The following is a 21,035-nucleotide window of genomic DNA, read 5'->3' as shown; positions in this document are numbered from 1 at the left end:
ATTACATTCTAATTCCTATAATTAATAGTCTCATTTCACAAAATCTTTTACTTATATAAAAAGCAAAAACTCCTAGTAAAAAAAACAGATAAAATTACATTAAAAAAAATAAAGCAAAGGAAAGGAAAAAAAAAAAAAAAAAGTAAAGTAAGCAAGAAAAATTGAGAGTACATGAATTTAATATTTTTATTCTGTTTAAATAATTACAATGATAAGCAGTTAGTGTATTCCAAATGTTAAGGGTGATATGTGGGTCATTCTATTTACACACCACTTTTCCTCGTAAACCATTAATTAGTTTCTTTTTTATTACAATTTTAACTTTAAGTGAAATGACTATAAATGACAAGTTATGATACATCCCATTTGTTTATTTTCTATAAAGGACAATAATCAATATAATATAAATCATCAATTTCAAACTTGTCCCTCACGTATCTTCTCTGTCAAGAATCCAAAAATCATAAAACCAAAATAAAAAACCCTTCAACAAATAATCAAAAATATAGTATTATTGAAGATTTTGATTGGATTCAATAAAGAATGCATATGACAATTCTCATTCGGAACAATAGAGCAATGAAAATGTTTTTTTTTTTTGTTGTTTTCGTATTCGTTTTCGTTTATGAGTGGTAAATCGTTGTTCGATTTAACCAGAGGTGAATGATATATCATTGTTCGACAAATTACATATGTTCAACAGACTATAATTGAACAACTTATATCTGTTCAACAGACTACAATCGAACAAATTACATCTGTTTAACAGAGTACAATCGAACAACTTATATATGTCCAACAGACTACAATCGAACAAGTGGAATTTGTTCGGATTACTACGGTCAAACTTTTTCATTTAATTCAACTTTGTACTGCCGGACAATTATAAATTTTATTTATTTATTTATTATTTTTCAGAACTGTGTTGAGCAATACCACCGACGACGTTTTGATGAGTATTTTCAGCAATGGTGTTCACCGGTGTGAATAGAGAATGGAGGGAGAGATGAATATCGTGGGCGCGGGGTGTGTGAGGATAAAGATGAAACTTTGTGCGTATATTATTGTGGGTGGATGTGTGAGTAAGAATAAATATATAAATTTGTAGTGTCTAATGAGAAAAATATTTAATTTTATAAATTATTTTTGATGTGACTACAGAAATAGTTTGTCTTCAGAGAGAAAGCGCTGTGTAAATAGAGCCTCCCGTGATATGTGTGCAAGTGTAATTTACCTATTTATTCTATTTCTTTCCTCTTGTTAAAAAAGAAAAAGAAAGAAGAAGAAAAGAAAGAAAAAGGAAAGAATATTCTTGTTCTTGGGTCTTCTCGTATTCATTCTCCCTCTGTTTCTACCATCAGAATTCAGAAACATCGTATCGGCTTTGATGCGAATTTGAAATGCAAAAATCATAATTAGGGTAGATATAGATATAGATATAGTGATATTCATTCATTCATTCGTATTCATTCATTTTAGAATTTGACGCGATTCGATGTTCGTGTTTACACTGGTTGTGGGGTTCATAATTGGGGCTCTGACGATTATAGCCGTTGAAGCATTGGTAGTGGTTGTTGTGTTGGGCCGATTAAATAAACGAGTCAAGAATGAAGAATCAAAGGCCGTATCACACTCTCCTCAAGGACTCTCTGAACCCCACTCTTCTTATTACAAAAAGCAGGTTCACTTTTCTTCTTCTTGTGATCTGCTATTTGAATTTATTACAATTTCTGAGTCGGTTAAGATTTATTTATTCATTTTTTGAAGATGGGTGAGGGGTTAGCGAGAGTGCAGTCAGAAATTCAGAAAACAGTTTTGGAATTTGGGTATTGCTTCTATGGAAATGAAATGGACACATGTTGTCTTTTTATTGATTATAGAATTTTTGGCACTACAACATACATACATCAGCAAGGATGAGAACATTTTCAGTTTGTCACAATTAATATTACTGTGATGAACTGAAACACTAACATAATGAAATTTCACCAATAATGGTATATGCATACTGATGTAACTTATCTTAGTTTGGCTATATTCTATGCCAAGTGTCACAGAATGGCTTTGTTTCGGGCTTGTCAATTTCAGTGTTATATTTCAACTTATTTCTTTTTTTGGTGAGAATCATCAAATTCAATTTGTGAATAATCTTATGTGATATATAGGCTGTGGCAGAGTTCAAATTTTGCTCAATTGGTAATAGGTGAGGTGGCAGAGACAAACCTACCCTTCCCCTCTTCTCATGTGTGTTTCTCATATCCTTTGGCCTTTGATTTAATATCAAAACCTAAAATTTGGCTCCTGTCTAGACTTGTAGAACTTAAGTTTTCAGAAAATTCTGCTAGCTGAAAGTTCGAAACCCAAGCCTGTTTTGCCTCCACAACTGTCCAACATCACTAGTTGTTCTTGTTGAATTATTGAGTCTTCTGACTCTTCTCAAAGGAAATAATAGCCAGCATGAAATAGAAATTAACTTGGGTTAATTTTTTTGAATATTGATTCAGTTTTTGGGTAGTAAATTAAACTTACCTAATCTTATAAAGCATAATACTCATTGTACTTATTAATTTTTCAAAATATATATATATATATATTCGTTGTACGTATTAGTAATAGTTGATATGTTATGATGCACATAGTAGCAGTGTTATTAAAGGCGCGCCTAGGCGTGCACCTAGGCTCAAGGTCCATCCAGGCCCAAGGTTCGCACCTTGTAGTGTTCCAGGCTAGGCGATTTCGATAAGGCTCACCTCGGCGTGTGCCTAGGCCCAAGTCCCGTCCAGACTCAAGGTTTGCGCCTTGTCGTGTTCCAGGCTAGGCTACTGTGATAAGGCATTTGACTGGCCCAAGGCTTGTGTCTTGAGGGCTTTTTTTTATTGTTGCTTTGGTTTTGTTTAAAATTTGACCATTGATTTAATATGGTGCAGCTACAGAAGATTCTTACTTTTATTATAGATGCCAATACGTTGGGCATTCAACCCCAAATCAATGATGGAAGAAAAATTAACCCTAATTCCTAATCTCCAAAAAACACTAAATATTTAACATTTCATTTTGTTTATGTTGAACCCTAAATTATTTAATTATATTAAATTATATATATTTTTTCCGTACAAGGTGCGTCTCACATCAGTGAAGCCTACGCCTCACCTTGCGCTTTGAGCCTAGGCCCTAGGAGGCCTTGGTGCCTTGGTGCGCTTGTCACCTTTAATAACACTGCATAGTAGTGCAAAAGAAAATTTCATGCAAGTATATGTTTTAACTAGGGTAAGCAGCCTTCTCAAGATAATTTGATCCACAATTTTTGTACGTAATCTTCAATAATATATGAATTAATTGCAAATCTAATATTGACATGTTAGTTTACCTTATAACATTAGTATACATTATGTCAATATTAGATTTCCAAATCATCATTTTTATGTAATAATTAAAACTTTCTTCCTTATTTTTGACAAAAGTTGAAATCTTAGAATTACAATTTTTTGGTAGTATTGATTTAACTATTGGATGCTAAATTCATATATCAATTGGCATGCCAAAAGAAAAACAAATTATGATCCCCTTGAAAATCATAAAATTGGTTGCTGATACTTTCACATAATTGGCATGAAGTATCCGTATCACAATTACTTTGAATACCATTTTAAGCTTAAAAAAAAAAAAAGAAAAAGATTTTTGATGCACGGACCAGTTAGAAGCTAGTCAATTTTTGTTTGCAGTTACTGCTACTTAGTGGTATTTAAATTTTCTTCATGCTATTCATAGAACATTTTTACTTTTTTTGTTTATGTTCTTTTCTTTTTATTTTAATATTATTTTGGAAGCAGTATGCCTATGTTCATGCTTGCATGCTAGTGAAATAAAAGCTGTGATGTAAAAATTGCTCAACTTTCTTTCCTATACTTCAATTGCCAAGCTATTCTTTTCATGCACTAATTCCCTTGGTGTGTCTCAGGGTGTAGTTTGGGTTTTAGAACCAGAAAAGGTTCCAAAGTCAGGGCTTGTAGACAAAGCACCAAGAGAGAAAAAGCGGAAGAAAGAGATCTTCGAGGTTTCCCCTGTCCAAAAATATGCAAAAGTCAAGGGTCAGTCACTCATTCTAACAAATTCAGATGGTTCTCACACAGAAATTCAGCTCAAGGGTTGCACAATAGCAGCTGTTTCTGCTACAACCTTGTTTTCAAAAAAATGGTGAGGTCCCGAGCAAGTAGTCTGAAACCACTACCACAGTTATATTATTTTGGTTTCTGTTTGAAGTTTCTTTGGGATCATGTGATGCAACTTTAACCTTAAGTTCAAATCTACTGGAACATAGGTGTTTCAGTCTTTAAACCTCAAAATCAGATTTGTTTTGCCATCCCTCTTGTACCAAAAAACCATACTATACAATCGCTAAGCCCCTTTTCCTTCAAACCTTCTTACACACTTGACTAACTCAAAACAACCTAAAATGGCAAAAGCACTATTGTTAGGTACTATTTCAGCGCCTCGAATAGTCCAAAATCCTCCCATTCTCTTTATCAAAGTAAGCCCAAACCCTTTATTCCCTGAATACACCATTATCCATAAAACCCCCATTTTTTTTACCAATCTTTCTGCTTCATAACCCAGCTTCAATTAGACCTAAATAGAGCTTTTTGCAGCTTAAGTACATTAATTTTGGGCTCATGCAGTTGTCCTACTTCACCCTAGGTGTGATTGCCTGAGTTTTCGCCCTTCTTTATCCTATTCCACTTCATTCTCTTATTTTCTCTGTCCAACAAAATCATGCATCAAACTAAACTAGTTGAGGCTTTGATACCAACTGACTTAGCTGGAGGCAAGAATAGAAAGAAGACACCGTCTTCAATATGGGGAAATCCCTCTTTTATTTGGAAGGCTGTCTTCCATTCATTGCCAAGCCTAATCCGAATTTTGTGATATTTGCTCTACTTGTTTTGGAAACATTTTTGAACTGCTGGGCATATCAACGTGTCATCCAGCTATGAGATTGGAAACTGCACTTGATTGTTTTTGTGTCAGTGTGGTATGCTTATGGACATACATTTGCTAACATTCATTCTCCTTTGGCGTTAATAAGGTTGGAATTAGACAAGAACTCTTTCGTAAATTGATCCCTTTTGAATCATCTATTCCACCATAAGTTCTCTTTATATAATTCATAAAATGTTAAAAAAGTAATAGCCTTCTGAAATTTTCTAACCACTCCAATAACATTTATGGGCCCAAATTTAACTCTTACAGTTTCCAAATTATTAAAAATAAGAAAGAAAACCTTAAACACTTGGGTGCCGTTTGGTAAAGTTTACAACTTACTGTTTTTGTTTATAGAAAATATTAAACATGTTTATATTTAATTTTGACATGTTTGGTTCACAAATGTTTTGAACACATGAAAAGGGTGGTCCACAGGTGGTGGTTGGAAGAGGTGTGAGAAAGAGGAAGAAATTAAAAAAAAAAAAAAAAAAGGTTAAACAAGTGAAACCAACTTTTTTGTGGTTAAAAAAATTGAGTAAATTTTATAAACTATTTACAATTGTTTGAAAAATAAAACAGATACCAAACTAGTTTTATTTACAATTTTCAAAAATTTTGTAAATTGAAATGGAAATCTGTAAACATAAACATTACCAAATAGGCCCTTAAAAATATAATGGAGTTACAAAAAAAAGAAAAAGAAAAAGAAAAGACAAACATTGTGGTCGGTCATGTGACATTTACTGCATGCAGCTCAATGCCTTGTGTTTGTAAAGAATGTGGAAGACAGTTAATTTTGTTCTACTGCTCCCAGTTACTGTCATAGGGTTAAAGGCACCTATGAAGAATTTTGCCTTTCTTCCTGCCCTGAATAATTATATTGCTGTTCTAAAGAAAAAAAAGAAGAGAAGAGTTTTTGTGGTTCTAAATATTTTATTTTATTTTTTTAAATATTGCAGGGCCAAAAAATATCCAATTAAAGTGGAGAGCAAGACAGTTTTATACAGTGGAAATAAAACTGTTTACATATATCTTGAGACATCTTGGGAGAAGGAGTCATGGTGTAAAGCCCTCCGTCTTGCTTCCTCTAATGACAAAGGAAAACTTAAGTGGTTTTCAAAGTTGAATGTAGAGTTTCAGAGTTATCTGACTACCTTAAATACAGGATATCCTTCATTTATGAAACCCTCTGTGGGTATCAATGCTGAGCCTATAGACAGGCCAATTAAGGTTGATGGTTCTTCATCGAAGGTTCGCCACTTTCTGAAAAAACTTGCAAAGAAGGCGTCTAAGAGTGGTGTAGAAAATAAATCGACGTCAGGCCTTGAAGAGAGAAAGATCTGTGAGAAATCTTATTCATTCCAAGATTCAGTTTCGGGCACTGGTGTGGTAAAGACTACTCCTATAGGCAAGACAACTAACCTTTCTGTGGAGGACAAAACGATTCCATCATCATCATCAACTTTAGCTCACACAGGCTCAAGCGCCAGAAGTCATATCTCTGTGTTCTCTGATGTAGATTCCGATGACAAGATTGGTAGTGATGAAGGAACACTTTGTTGGAATTTGTTAATATCACGTTTGTTTTTTGATGCCAAAAGCAATACAGATATAAAAAACTTTATGCAAGCGAGGATTCAGGTTCGTAATGTTTCATGACTTCCTATTATAAGATTTAATTTTATGTATCTATTAGGCATGGTTGCTTGTTGTGTATTGCGATGGGTGAAACCTGCTTTGGTTTCTTACTTCTGCAATAGTTAACCCCACACATTTTTGTTGTTTTCATGCATGCATCTCTTGTTGGAAAATCCAAGTGGATAATTTTCACATTTAAGCCATAATGCTAGGATTGTCCCCATTCAGCCTGCTTAATTTGGGCTTTTAGTGTCATATTTGAAGATGTATATAAGATGTGAAGACTTGTATGCTCTAGTCCTTGTTAACAAAGAGCTTTGATATCTGAGACCAATGTATATATTTGGTTTGAGTGTTAAAGTTGTACTTTCTATATGTATAAATTAGTACTTTTGTAGGAAGAGCCTGGGTTGGCAATGTAACTAGAAGTATTGAAGTTTCATGTAATTAATTTATGCACATGCTCTAAATGGATGTATGTGGGTAGAACAGGTGGTGAAAGGCAAAGTTTCAATGTAACACCATAAGCTTCTTTTAGTTTTTGCAACCTAAACATTGATCCCTACTAAATAACTCTTATTCATATTCAACTTTAGTCCTGATGTCACAACCTCAAACCACCCCAAACTTGAATCGGGGAGTGACCGGTGAGTAGTCATAGACTGCCAAAGGTCTAACTAAACAAAACTAGTAGTACTTCTATTAATGATTTTGAAGCTAATGAGTTACCGTTTTTGTTATATATTTTTGATGATGTGTCTTTGAGAGGGCTTGTGTGTGATAAAAGAGTGGTCCATTCATTCCTTAGGTGTTTTTCTTGCAAGTCTTTTTTGTAAGATTGTTGATGATCCAGATGTTTCACCTTTTCATGCTTGCAAAATGATTTGAAATGCATATGTGCCTCTCAAGGTTAAACTGTTTGTTAATGTAATATTAGTGTGCCATATCTAGCTGTCCAGCTGTCCCACTAATGATAATGTTTTTGTTTTCGGTGTTAGTTAGTTAGTATCCTATGTGTACCACCTTTCCTCTCTATAAATGAGAGTGTTGTAAATCACTGAAATATCAATCAATTGAATACATACAATTCTCTCTGTATTTCTCTCTTTATACATTGAATTTAACACTATTTGCATGGTATATGGCTCATAAAAAGCTCAAAGCTAATAATATGATTCAAAAGAGGAGACCTAGTTGTATATTGTTGCCTTAATGGTGTTATTATGGCCTTGTTTGGCAAAGGCTATTTTTTCTTGCTTTTTGGGCTAAAATTCACAAAAAAGACAAAATAGGTCACATCAAACCCATAATCATTTCACTTTTTTTTCTCACAAACATCATATCAAACTACAAAAAAATCTAACTATCTTCCTAAACACAAATATTTTAGCCTACTAAAATAGCCAAAAACTAAAATAGCCTACTAAAATAGCAACTTTCCAAATACCCACTATGTGTTGAGTGGATTTGGAGAGTATGAACCGTTTGTTTATAAATTGTCCAGTGGCTTTGTTTTTGTGGCATAACTTTAATCATCTTGCTGGTGTGGATTGGGTCAGGGGTTTTTGCTCCAATTTGAAGGCCTAAGCTCTGTGAAATTGTGTGAACTGAATAATTTTTTAGGTGTTTTGGTCGGAGTGCAATGCAGGAATATTTGATGACTTGAGGGGGTTATGGGATAGAGTGTGTTATTTATCTTCTTGGGTGTTTGCATCTCCTGCTTTTAAGGAGATTCCATTGTTTTTTATTTGTACAGATTGGAGGGTACCGCATGATATGTAATTTTAGGTTGGTTCTTGTTGGTGGACCTCTGGTTCTCCCTTTATTGTAACTTTTTGGTTGGGAAAGGGGGATTGCCATCGTAAGAGAACATAAAAATGCGAGTTTCTAGTAATAGTAGGGATGAAAAAGAGGAAAAAAGAGAATACCAATGCCAATCTATATAAAAGAAGTTACTTACTGTAACAAAGAAAGGGAATAAGTGACGTAAACATGCTTGTTTTATCCTCTTTTCTCTATATTTTCTCCTTTTCTACTTTCTCGGAGTCTTTTATAAAAAAAAAGTTTTTTCACAAAAAGACCCAAATTGAACATATCCGTTTCCTAGGAAATGAAGGGTTTGTTTGGTTTGTATTTCTGAAAAATTTTTGGAAAATTTTCTCTACAAATAAGTTTTTAAAAGTAATCAAACCAAACAAATTTTCCCAAAAAAATTTCTCAAAACTTGTAAACCAAACAAGTTTTCCAAACAAATCTCTCTCTCACACACATCAAATCAATCACTTTTTCCAAAACTCTCTCTCAAAATAATTTTCCAAAACATTTTTTGAAAAAAACCAAACCAAACAACTTTTTGTACTTTTTATCTCTAAAACACATCTCTAAAACACAAACCAAACATACCCGAAATGTTTTGGCTGTTTTGTTTGGTAGAAATTTAATGAAATTTTGTTCCTGACCTTATTTGTGGGAAAGTGTGATGAATAAAAAGTTGGCCTACAGTGCCTAAATTTTGATTTTACAGGATTGAAATAGTATATAGTTATTTTGTAATTTTATAAAACTATTTTTGTAGGCAGATAAACTACATAATTGGGCATACTTAATGATTTGTTGAATGTGATATATGGGCATGCTTTTGTGTTTTTGGAATGCATTTATTACCCTGACTCTGATTTTTCTTGTGTAATAGAGAACACTGTCCAATATGAGGATCCCCAGTTACATGGGTGACCTTACCTGCACTGGCATAGATCTTGGGAGTCTCCCTCCATATATCAATTGCATGAGGGTTCTTCCCTCAGACATGAATGAAGTATGGGCCTTGGAAATTGATATTCGATATTCTGGTGGTGTGGTGATAAATATTGAAACAAGGCTTGAAGTTCAGGAACTAGGTTCCGAGGAAGGCATGATGGATACAAACTTAGAATCAAGCTCTGTGGGGGAGGTCACATCAGATCTTCTAGAAGGTTTTGAGTACTTTGGAAAGCAATTGGAGCTTTCTGAAGGTACACTTGATGCAACTGAGCAAAAGGATGAACCAGATTTAAAACGAGGTATGTGCTCAAACCTTCTTTTCTGGATCTTGTCTGTGCATATAACATGCAATTTGAGCATGCCTGCAGAATGCAACTATAGATGAAATTGTTGAGATTGCTGCGTGGTAGTGCTGATTATATTTGTTAAGTACTTAATGCTATGATGCATGGACACGGACACGGACATGGACACGGGACATGACGTGGACATGCGGACACACAAATTTTCAAAAAATGGGAGACACAACACATTGGGGACACGCTTAATATATATAATTTTATTTATTTATTATATGTAAAATTAAAAAATATAAATATTATTTATTTATTTATTATAATACCAAATATCATTCACAAATTAAAATTTTCCTATAAATAAAAATAATTTATTTAAGCAAATAATAATACCCAAAAAATCGAAAAAAGGAAAAGAGGGGGAAAAAAAAGGTTTTTGTTCAAATATATATATATATTAGTATATAAAATATGGGACACTCTAGAGACAGAAAAAAAAAAAAGAAAAAAGAATAGAATAGAGATAGCGAGACAGTCAAACGCTAGGGGGGAGAGAGAGAGAGAGGGACAGAAGAAAGAAGAAAGAAGAAGAAAAATGAAGAAAAAAAAGAAGAAAAGAAGAAGAAGATCGAAGAACAAATTTGAAGAAATGAACATATCTAATCTAGGGCTTCAATTCAATAGGTTCTTCTTCACCCTCTCTCTCTCTCTCTCTTCAACAGGTTAGGGTTTCTTTCCCTCTCTGTCCATAACGTGTCCAAGAGAGTGTCCCAAGCGTGTCCGGTTGGAAAAATTCAAAAAAAAAGAAGGGACACCTTAGGTAGAGTGTTGGACACGTGTCCACCGCATGTCCAACGCGTGTCCGTGTCTGACACCCATACGTTGCCTCCGGAGAGGTGATAGACTTAATGCAACCCAAGAGTTGTACCATAAAAAGAAAGTAGTACTCATACAGCTATATATCTGAACACACATATGTATTAGCAAAGAGTGCAACTTTGTACTGCCGTATAAATGCTTCCAATTTTGGTTTTCTAAATTCTCTGATATGTCCACATTCTTGTCACATGATTTAGAAATATTTGATCACAACTAAAAACTGCAATCATGGTGGTTGGGAGCATTAGAAGTTAGAACTTCTTCAATGATTTTGAAGGCTTGTCCCTCTTCTCTAGAAAAGGTGTTTTTATTATATTATATTATATTATATATATTTAAAATCTTTTCATGTGGGGGGGGGGGGGGGGTGGCGGCACACTTGAGGAGATGCATGTTGAATTCGTAACGGCTTTTGCTGGAAGACCACCTAAGGCTAGTAACGTGTTCATTGTTGCCATGCCAACATAATTCTAGGCCTTGTTCTCTTCATCCTGGGAACACATGAATCTAGTTATGTTACTGTAGCCATCAGATCAGATTGTCCTCATTTGGTAAGAGGAATTTTGATGCAGAGATTGTTAGTAACAAAGTCAGAAAAGCTGGATTTTGGAATGGAGTGTGTTTAGGGCATCATATAATGAAGTTTAGAGTTAATTTGAGTCTTTTTATTTTTTAATTTTTTTTATTGATTACTTGTTTGAGCTGTTTGTGTGACGTAATTTCTGTTTTCCTTGGTTTAGTAGTGAGGGATATTTAGGTAATTTTTAGATTTGCTGGATTGGTTGTAGTTTGAATCCACGGGTTGTAATACGGGTCTGTTGTGATATTTTATGTGGCCCTACCTTAGAGGGTGATCCCTAATGAAGTTTATGTGGAATTCTCACAATTTCTTCTATTCTAGGAGTTCTCCTTATGCAAACATTGTTCTTGGGTTACTGTTTGTAGCAATAGAAGACTCCCAGTTTCAACCCCAAACCCTTTTTAATAAGAATCAACCCTGAGCCCTTCCCCAAATCTTCTGCCTTTAATTCCACACCATAATTGATAATGCTTTGAAATAGCTACTATTTCGAAATTTTCAGCACATAATTTCTGAAGTCTAGCAAGCTGTCTAGATACCAAATATAATTCATTCCCTTTTTTGCACAAACCTTACTACTCTCTGATGCGGAATATAAGAAGGTCAAGGAAAGTTAAATTCAAAGAAGCGATGATATTTGGACATTGGCATGCTGTCAAAGAGAAACTAATTAGAATCTTATATAATTATTTTTTGGAAAATTTGGCTATAAACCCCTTTTATGTTCCTTTTATTGTTAAAAGGACTAAGAAAAAAATTATACTTTTAAAACCCCCTCATAATTATTAAATTTTGTATAAAGGACAAAATTTATTATTTAAATATTTTATTAGACTATTATACCCTCAACTAAATCTTCCCTAATCACTATCTCAATCTCTCAAGACTCCATGGCTAGGGTTTCAAGATCTGGTATCAAAACCAACGCCGATGACCTCGCATGCCTCTCCGCCACCCCGTTGCCTCCGCCTTCCACCTTCCACGGCATCTACTTCGTAGTCGACGAAAACCGCCGCCGCCACAGATGGCCACCTCTAACCACTCAGCGACTTGCTCTGCTCCGCTTTAGATCGGAGTTCGATCTCCTTCTTCGGTTGATTTCTTCGCTACTCAATCACCGCCGTTGCCATTTGATCAAATATCCTCACCTGAGATCCATGAGTTGGTTGATTCGCTGAGCCACCGCAATGACCTTGCAGGCCGAATTGAAGAGTAGATACCAGATTATTTTGATATCATTTTTGGAAAGAGCTATTGTGATCCCAACCACATTTTCCTTCATAAACAGTGCTATTGGTGCCATGTACAGCAGAAGGTTCATAGAATTCAAGAGATTTTCAAGATGATATTGATGATGATGAATGATTATATGAGTTGTGTGAGTTCTGATCTGTTTGAGGTGGAGGACATTGATGTGATTAGGGTTGGAGCGTAAATGCATATCAATTGGCTTTTATTATTATTATTATTTTTAGATCTAAAAGTAAAATTTGACTCTGGTCCATTCATTTATGTATTTTATTTTTTTATAACAGTAAAATTTTACTCTGATTAAAAACATGTTGATTTGCCTAACAATATAAAATTTTACTTCGAATCATAGTAAACTTTACTCTGAATCAGAGTAAAGTTTACTATGATTCAAAGTAAAATTTTACTCTGGTTAAAAACATGTTGATTTGCTTAATGATATAAAATTTTACTTTGAAACACACTGTGAGGATGGCTTAATAGGAGAGCTGATAGATATGAGGGTAATATAGTAAAAGAAAAAAGTTTTAAAATATTAGGGGGTTTTGAAAGTACCTATATAATTCTTGTTCTTTTGAAAGACAAATTAGACAGTGAGGGGTTTATCACCAATTCCCTCTTATTTTTTTAGTATTATTAGAGTCTTATTTTATGATTTTTTTTTTAATGTTTTCTAGGAATTTTAGGTCAGGTATATTGGTAATTTTCATATTTGTTGACATGGGCTATAGAGGTTGCCCATAGGTTGTCTTATTGGTCAAGTTATTTAATTGATTTTTATTTATGTTTCTTATTTGGTCTTGAATTGGTTTTGGAAGTCAAAGGAGTTTTATTTGTTTCGTTTTTTTGTTCTAGTTGGTTTAGGAAGTCTCCTAGTTCTATATAAACCCAAGTAACGCTTATAATTTAATAGAGTTGATATTTTATAGAATTTTAAGAGTTTTAAAGCCTCTTTTGGGTTTGGTGATGCAACCATAACCCTAGAATTTTCTAGATCTATTTTCTTATTTTCTTTTCTTTTCTTTCTTTCTTGAATGTCAGCACTTTCACAAGTACTGTTCACAGCACCCTAAAACCTCCCTTAAACAGTGTCAAATCAGCCCCCAAAGCCCATTGTTGTGGCATTCTTTAATCATCCTACATCACCTTCCTTGTAGCCTATATAATCCAGAAGCTAACAACCTTTTATTGCTGTAAACCTCCACAAGCCTGAACATAGACGGCTTAATCTTAGTTTTCCTAAGCTGTCTTGCACAAAAATAAGGACAGGTTTTGTTAAGATTGTGAGATGCTAGAAAAAACTTCACCTTCACAATTTTTATTATTAACTCAGACAATTTTTGTGAGCTGCATGGGTTGACAGTTTAGTTTGATGAATCCTGCTCAAAGCTTTTAGATATCAAACATGATTTAGGGTTTGATTCTTAGGTGAAAACACTGCATGGACTTGCCCTAGGAGGACATTGATTTTGTGAGTGTAGGCATGTGCCCATACCTAATACGTGCATTGCACATCATCTCTGTGTAAGAATATCTAAAGAGCGTGGTGCTATGTGTCAGCCTTGTGAGCCAGTAAGGACTCTCCATGTGCTCCCCTCTGGGGCTGAGGTGGTCGGTAGGGGATGTGTATGTATTCTTTGCTGTGTTGTACATAAATAATTTTCTGTTCTTTGTGGAGACTTTTTGTTGAGGAAGAAGGGTGGGAGCCCACTCTGGTTGCTGGATAGGTTCCTTAGATGGGTGAGGTTCATTCAGGAACTAGATAGGTTTGCTTCCTCAAGTTTCTATTTTTTGGGGGGTTCAGATTATCGTCTAAAGGATTAGGGGTGTTCACCTGTTTGAAAGCCATGTTTTGGCTGGATTATGGCCATGCCTATGTAGGCCAAGAGTATATAACTTGGGATGTTGCAGCCTAAATTTGATACATAGTGGGTGAGGTTTTGAAAAGCTTGTATTTTAGATGGGGAAGAGGTGGAAATAACTTAATGCAAGAAATGATGGTTTACCCGAATGAGATTTTTCTCTTTCAAAGCCTCTGTCTATATTTTGTGACACATAAATCAAATCCTATAAATGAAGAAGAACTGCCATTTTGACAGATTAGCATTATCTAAATGGGTCTAGACCAAAGAAAACAATCCTACACTCTTCCTCTATTATGGATATGCATATTTTGTGTACCACTTTGGGTAATGAAAATCACCATCATGTTTCATATACTCCATGTATTTTTGCTGCTTCATGGTTCTAGTGCCATTTCCCCCTGGACTTAGTTATGATGAAATCACAACAAAAAATTTTTCATCTCTGAGATGAGGCCATTGGATTTGCCTGAATGTAGAAGGGTCGAGCCATGGTGGAGAGCTCAATCTGCATAGGTACGAGCACGTCTTGCCTGAGAAACTCGAAGCAGATGTGATGTGGTAGAGGATAGGGAGTTGAGGAGAGAGATAATGTAACCTCATGTCCATGGAATCAATAGGGAGAAAGTATGGAAGATTAGCCTCTCCTAGTTGTCAGAGAGGATGAACCAGAGAAATAATTGAAGAAAAAGGGAAATAGAGAGAGAGAGAATCTGATAGAGAGTGGTGGGGGAATATCCTCTTGGTGGATTTTGTTATGAGCAAGAAATAGGTGTATATATAGACATGGTCACATGTGGGACCCATACACATGTGAGGGGCAGCTAATAAGAAAAGGGCACGTGTCTCTATGAGAGGGGGACACATGTCGTTGACGTTTTTCGAATTCTCTCAACAGGATAATTCCCTACATAGCTAGAAGGGAATGCTCATGGGCACAGCCAGGGCCCTGCGACAAAAACCCTTAACTAGTACTCCCTTGTGACCCAACAAACCATAATCTCCACGGAGTCCCCTAGGAGACGTGTGGCGTGCGGCTACCCTCTGCAAGGTTGGCACTTAGATTTACCCTTCTAAAGTACCTGTGATATATATAATTTGTGCATCTTCACTGGATGTTTGGAACTAGATGCCTTGTTTCGTTTTAAGTTGATTCAAGGAAAAAAAAAAAAAAAACTCTTGATAAGTGTTGCTATGATTTCAATTTGTTTGCAGATGGGATGCAAAGATGTAAGAGCACAAATAGAGGATCATCTTCTACGTCCAGATGGAAATCTATTCTAAATTCTATTGCCAAACAGGTTTCACAGGTTTGTAAAGATATATCCCCTTTTATATGTGTATTCTGTTGCATATGCTGTTTGGTATTTGTTAAAAAGCTTTCATGTAATTTTAATTATGTAGTTAGAAAACATGCTTGAAGAAGAAAAATCAATATGACGCATTTACAATGCATGTGCTAAGCTAGATCAATGCACTTTAGATTTGAAGATTTATTTTTTTCCAAAAAGACCAATATTTAGATTCTTCTTTTTTCTTGTGGTGATAAACACAATCTCTAGTGGAGAAATGTATTAGTCATTGTCTTGAAAAGGTACTTTAAAAGAACACGAAACTGCCTTTAAATTGAAGGCCATACATGGCCTTTGTAAGTTTGAACTTGGAACCTAAAGGCATCATATTTAATCTCATATGATGCGAGTGCATTGGAATTTTTGTTGTTGTTGTTGCTAAAATACCAATATTTAACTTTTTCCTTGGGGAGGATTGATGTTAAAGAGGGGGGAGGACTTGAAAATGGAGTTGAGGAGTGTCTCTTTTTACATGAAATTCAGTCCTGCTCACTTTCACAAGAAATTGGATTCAGTCATTCCCCAAATGTAACAGTCATGCATGGGGAATGCATTACTAATTTCTTTAATTGTACTACGTTTTAGTACTCTACACTTTGGAGACTTGACTAGCACATAATGCACACATGAAGCGATATAGCTTCTAATACTTGACTAGCATATTCCCAATTGACTTGTACATTTGTGCATGTGATTGAATCCCATTTTCTGGAAAAGTAGCGTGATTGAATAGCAGTTTAAAAAAAAACACATTACTGAATTCCATTTTCAAGCCTTCCCCTTTCCTAAATATTATATTCTTTTCCCATTCGAGTCATTTTGTTGAAAAGGTTCTATAGAATTGAATGACAGTTGGAAACTCTCTTTATTTCCTTTTCCATGTGTAAGGAAGGTTAGACAGCTATTCTTTTTTCATTCATATAAAATTTTACCGAGCTATGCTTCTTTAGTTGAATTTGAAATCTGAATGCATTTTTTGGATGAACGCAGTAGTTATTTTGGTTTTATTGTATTCTAGTTAGTTATGGATGCAGCAGATGACATCTCCTCAAAAGTAGAGCTGTCTAAAATGAAATAACAATATGGAGACTTGAAACGGACTTTTTATTCTTACTGTTTCGACATTATTTATCATTTTAATTTGATGTTATGTGTGGACATTCATTCCCTGTCAGGTTGAATTTGCATGTAAGTAAAGACAAATTCTCTTGGTACTGGCACTTTAATTGACATTAATTCTTCTTCTTCTTCTTCTTCTTCTTCTTTTTTTTTTTTTTTTTTTTTTTTAAAATTATTAAAGGTGCCTCTCTCATTGTCAATAAGGGTGGCATCCCTTAAAGGAACTTTACGGTTGCATATAAAACCTCCTCCTTCTGATCAACTATGGTTTGGGTTCTCATCAATGCCTGATATTGATTTCAACTTGGAGTCTTCTGTTGGAGATCATAAGATTAACAGTGGACATATTGCTTTGTTTCTGGTCAATCGGTTCAAGGTGAGATTATGTATCCTTGTAGCATTCATATTTCTCCAAGCATGTTTAGTTTATTATATTTATGGGTGTTTTAAGTCATTGGTTCAGTGGTATTTACAAAGGGGGCCACAGGTTTAGTGGTTCGAGGTTGTAGGTTCGAACTTGAAGGTCTGTAACCCAATTTATCCCTTCCAAATCCCAATTTAATGGGACTAAACTGGGCATACTTCATTTACAAAGTCGACCTAAACTTCAGAAATGATCTGGGTTTTATGGTGAAATTCTGAAGAAGGTTCTCTCTTGGGTATGAACATAATGAATATATAATTATACACCAAAATAGAATGTATATAATGGTGCAGTGTTTTGACACTGTGCAAAGCATAAATGTACAAATTCTGAGTACTGCTAGGGTGTGTTTGTGTAACCATGCATGCCTATGCCATGCTTGTCTGTCAGATGTGGGTTTGATGTGGAAGAATCTGTGTTACTTTCTTTTGGATATTTTAAATTAATACATTTTTTTGCTGGGAATCAAGTAAAACATTGAACAAAACATATAAAAATTGCTCAGCAGCTACGGCTGATGGTTATTAGTTTCATCTGTACAGACAGCCATTCGGGAAGCTCTAGTACTTCCAAATTGTGAAAGCATATGCATTCCATGGATGTTAGCAGAAAAGGATGATTGGGTCCCACGGAATGTTGCTCCATTCCTATGGGTAAAGCAAGAAGCTGTTGTCGATCATCCCCCTGTTGCTGTGGCTGTTGCACATGAAATTCCCAGCTCCCAACCTGCTGAAGCAACTCCCATACCCGATGCTACTAGGGAAACCACCAGTGATATCCCAAAAGTCAAGCATGATAAAAGAGAGAATGTTGATTGTTTTCAGCCATCAGTCAGTGAATCCTCTGTTGCACGTGCCAGTCTTTCAGATCCAGCTAATCAGTCTACTTGGAGCATCAAGTCTCAGCAAGAATTGAGTGTCCCTTTGTTAAATGAACTACAATCAACTTGTGTGGGTAGTGAAGAGGAGAACCCAGGGTATCAATCACCATCTCAGTCATTGACAAGGGAGCAGATTCAAGCCATGGAAGGAGATGATGCCAGGATGCTAAAGAGATCGGGAACAAGAAGAGCAAAGATGCTTGGTTTGGGGAAGAAGATGGGGGAGAAGCTTGAAGAGAAGAGGCGTCACATTGAAGAAAAGGGAAGACACATTGTTGAGAGGATGAGGGGACCTTAAAGATCAGCTTTTTTTGGGAGTATTCATTCATTGATGATGTGTGTAGAATAATATGAAGCCTGAGTGCATTTGCAGGGTTTACGATGTAATTTTCAAGGGTCCTGAAAAATTCCCTCTATGTAAGGTTGTTGCACAGATCTGTCAGGAGTTGAGCCTGTAAATGATTCCAGTCAACTAATGTAGTATTCATTCATAGTACAGAGTCAACTAGAAACTTATTTTCCATCTGCCTGTTCAAAATCACTTCCAATATTGCAAGAATTAGTTCTCTGTTTCTGCAAAATATAGCTCCCTGCTACTTCTAGAACTAGAAACTTAGAGCATGTAACTGCTTTATCTTTGCATAGATATCAGATGATCGATGGTGGGAGCGATCCCCAGCTGTAAAAACATGCAAGGAGCCATCGATCTCAATCTGGCTCCGACCAGGTTCTTTCACTGATCTTCCTTCTCCTTGATATTCTTTGTCAATTAAACGTCGAACAATAGCTGCCTCCTTCCACTTTCCCACAGATGTGTAGAAATTAGCTATGGCTACATAATTGCTGTTGCTTCCACTTCCATTGTTCAAATCTAACAGCTTCTTTGCTGCAAACTCTCCTATCTCAATGTTGTGATGCTTCCTACACGCACTTAGCAGCGGTGCCCAAACTTGATCCTGCACTTGCACTGGCATTTCTTGGATTGATTTCAGAGCCAAGTCTAGGTAACCAGCTCGGCCTAGAAGATCCACAATGCACCAATAATGTTCGATGCTGGGTTCTACTTTGAGATTCCGCTTCATGCTTTTGAAATACTCTAGTCCGTCTTCCACCAGTCCTGAATGACTGCAAGCCATTAATATGCTCGTGTATACAACAGCATCAGGTTCAATTCCTTCCTCGGATTGCATCTTATGAAAAAGGCTCAGAGCCTCTTCTCCCATTCCATGGATGGCATAACCATTTATCATTGAACTCCAAGCTGCCAAGTCTTTCTTGGACACCCTCTCAAACACTTGTTTCGCCTTCTCTACGTTTCCACATTTGCAGTACATCTGTATTAATGACGCTAGAATGTGTAAATTTGATGCTAAACAACCACCGGAGTGCTGCTGATGCTGCAAAATGTACTCTTCAATCTCAACTCCCATACTTGGTGACCCTAAATCAGCACAAGCTGAAAGTACAGTAGCTATGGTGATTTCATTAGGTCTGGTGCTTGTCCTCAACAATTCCTTGAAGAGATTCACTGCTTCTTCAGGATTACCAAAATGGGTATACCCGCTAATCATTGACGTCCAAAGGAACACACTTTTTTCCCGAACCCTATCAAATACATTTCGAGCAGACACAAGGTCACCACATTTTGCATACATGCTGACCAGCAAGTTGTCGATTGGATGATTGTGATCATCATGAACAATATCACAACCGCACCCACTCTTGAGCACGAGAGAGTGGACAGAGGAAGCTAACTGCAGGTCCCCTGCTTGCGCACAGCCAGAAATGATATTTACAAGAGCAATACAGTCCGGTTTTACACTTTGTCTTCGCATTTGGTTAAAAATATGGAATGCTGGAGCAACATAGCCAGCGGTTGTGTATCCGCCAAGTAGTGTCGTCCAAGAGACAATCGATCTCTCACTCTCAAATGAAGAATAAAAAATGCGTTGAGCGTCATCAAGTTGACCGAAACGGACATACATACTCATAACAGAATTAGAAATGGGTAACTCAGAATGGAGGAGTCCAAGTTTGATAATGTAACAGTGAAGTGACAAGCCTTGTCCGAGTCCAAGCCCTAGTCCACTGGAGAGAATGGTAAGGAATGTGGCCGAGGTCGGCTCCAAACCAAGAAACAGCATGTTTTTGAAGAGGGAAAAAGTGTGGTTGATGTGGGGATGGAGGGAGTAGGCGGAGATGATGGAGTTCCAGGAGACGAGGTTTCGGTGGGGCATTTCGTCGAACACTCGGCGGGAAGAAGGCAAGTCGGAGCATTTAGAGTACATATCGATGAGAGAGGTCTGGACGAAGACGTCGGAGTGAAGGCCGCCGCCGATGAGAAAGGTGAGAGAATGGAGGATGGTGCCGTCTCGGATGGAACGGAGGTTGGAACAAGCCTTCAACACCAGTGGGAAGGTGAAATTGTTGCCGAAGTAGGCATTGGAGGAGTGACGAAGCATTGAGGAGTAGATTTGCAGAGTCTCTGTGAAGAAGCCATCTTCGTTGGATTTTCGCAGCTTCAGGTTCCATAGGTAGATCATGCTTCTTTTCACCTTCATTCAATTCAATTCAATTCATGCCATTGCCATGATGCTTTTACTTTTGTTTTTCCATACCAATATGCATTTTCGATCAATTTTACTCCCTCCTCATCAGTAACGGTTTATAATTACAGCAATGATACACATTATTTTACCTTTAAATATTTTAAAAATAATTTTCAATTTAAATTTGCTATCCGTTTAAATTTGATAATCATAAGGAAAAAACACAAAGAGTAGAAAATATAAGGGAGGAAAAAAATTATTTATGGATGCGGCAGGAGGCCTAATCACTCAGTCTTTGGGCAGTTTACTGGTAATGTCAATTTATTATTGTCAGCAAGTGATCATTTCTAAAAAAGTAAAAAAAAAAAAATACTTAAAAATATTTACTAAAAATAAAAAAAAAAATTGAAAAATTGTTTGGTTCCAGTTTTTAGAAAACAGTTTTCAGAAAATTCTATTTTTTCA

General features: G+C 35.9%; 2 protein-coding genes across 4 annotated transcripts; one reads left to right on the top strand and one right to left on the bottom strand.

Annotated features, from left to right (window-relative positions):
* The first annotated feature begins 1,214 nt into the window (after nucleotides 1-1,214).
* Nucleotides 1,215-18,602, top strand: LOC145788581 (uncharacterized). Of its 3 annotated transcripts, XM_082910262.1 has the most exons (7): nucleotides 1,215-1,681; nucleotides 3,959-4,194; nucleotides 5,940-6,621; nucleotides 9,311-9,677; nucleotides 15,462-15,556; nucleotides 16,899-17,093; nucleotides 17,684-18,602. In XM_082910262.1, exons 1-7 carry the CDS (start codon nucleotides 1,496-1,498, stop codon nucleotides 18,317-18,319), a joined length of 2,397 nt encoding a protein of 798 aa, XP_082766388.1. In that variant the 5' UTR covers nucleotides 1,215-1,495; the 3' UTR covers nucleotides 18,320-18,602. The 3 variants fall into 3 exon arrangements, with proteins under 3 accessions (XP_082766388.1, XP_082766389.1, XP_082766390.1); XM_082910263.1 differs by lacking the exon at nucleotides 16,899-17,093 and having other exon boundaries at nucleotides 1,227-1,681; XM_082910264.1 differs by lacking the exon at nucleotides 3,959-4,194 and having other exon boundaries at nucleotides 1,249-1,681.
* Nucleotides 18,117-20,796, bottom strand: LOC145813912 (pentatricopeptide repeat-containing protein At5g16860-like). The gene has a single exon (XM_082910265.1). The coding sequence runs from the start codon at nucleotides 20,580-20,582 to the stop codon at nucleotides 18,627-18,629; it is 1,956 nt and encodes a 651-aa protein (XP_082766391.1). The 5' UTR covers nucleotides 20,583-20,796; the 3' UTR covers nucleotides 18,117-18,626.
* Nucleotides 20,797-21,035: the final 239 nt, after the last annotated feature.

Source organism: Camellia sinensis, chromosome 15, assembly GCF_055761805.1.
Source record: "Camellia sinensis isolate YWXY chromosome 15, ASM5576180v1, whole genome shotgun sequence".
Classification (NCBI taxonomy): Eukaryota; Viridiplantae; Streptophyta; class Magnoliopsida; order Ericales; family Theaceae; genus Camellia; species Camellia sinensis.
The sequence above is the reverse complement of the archived record's forward strand: the minus strand, read 5'-3'. Positions and strand labels throughout refer to the sequence as shown.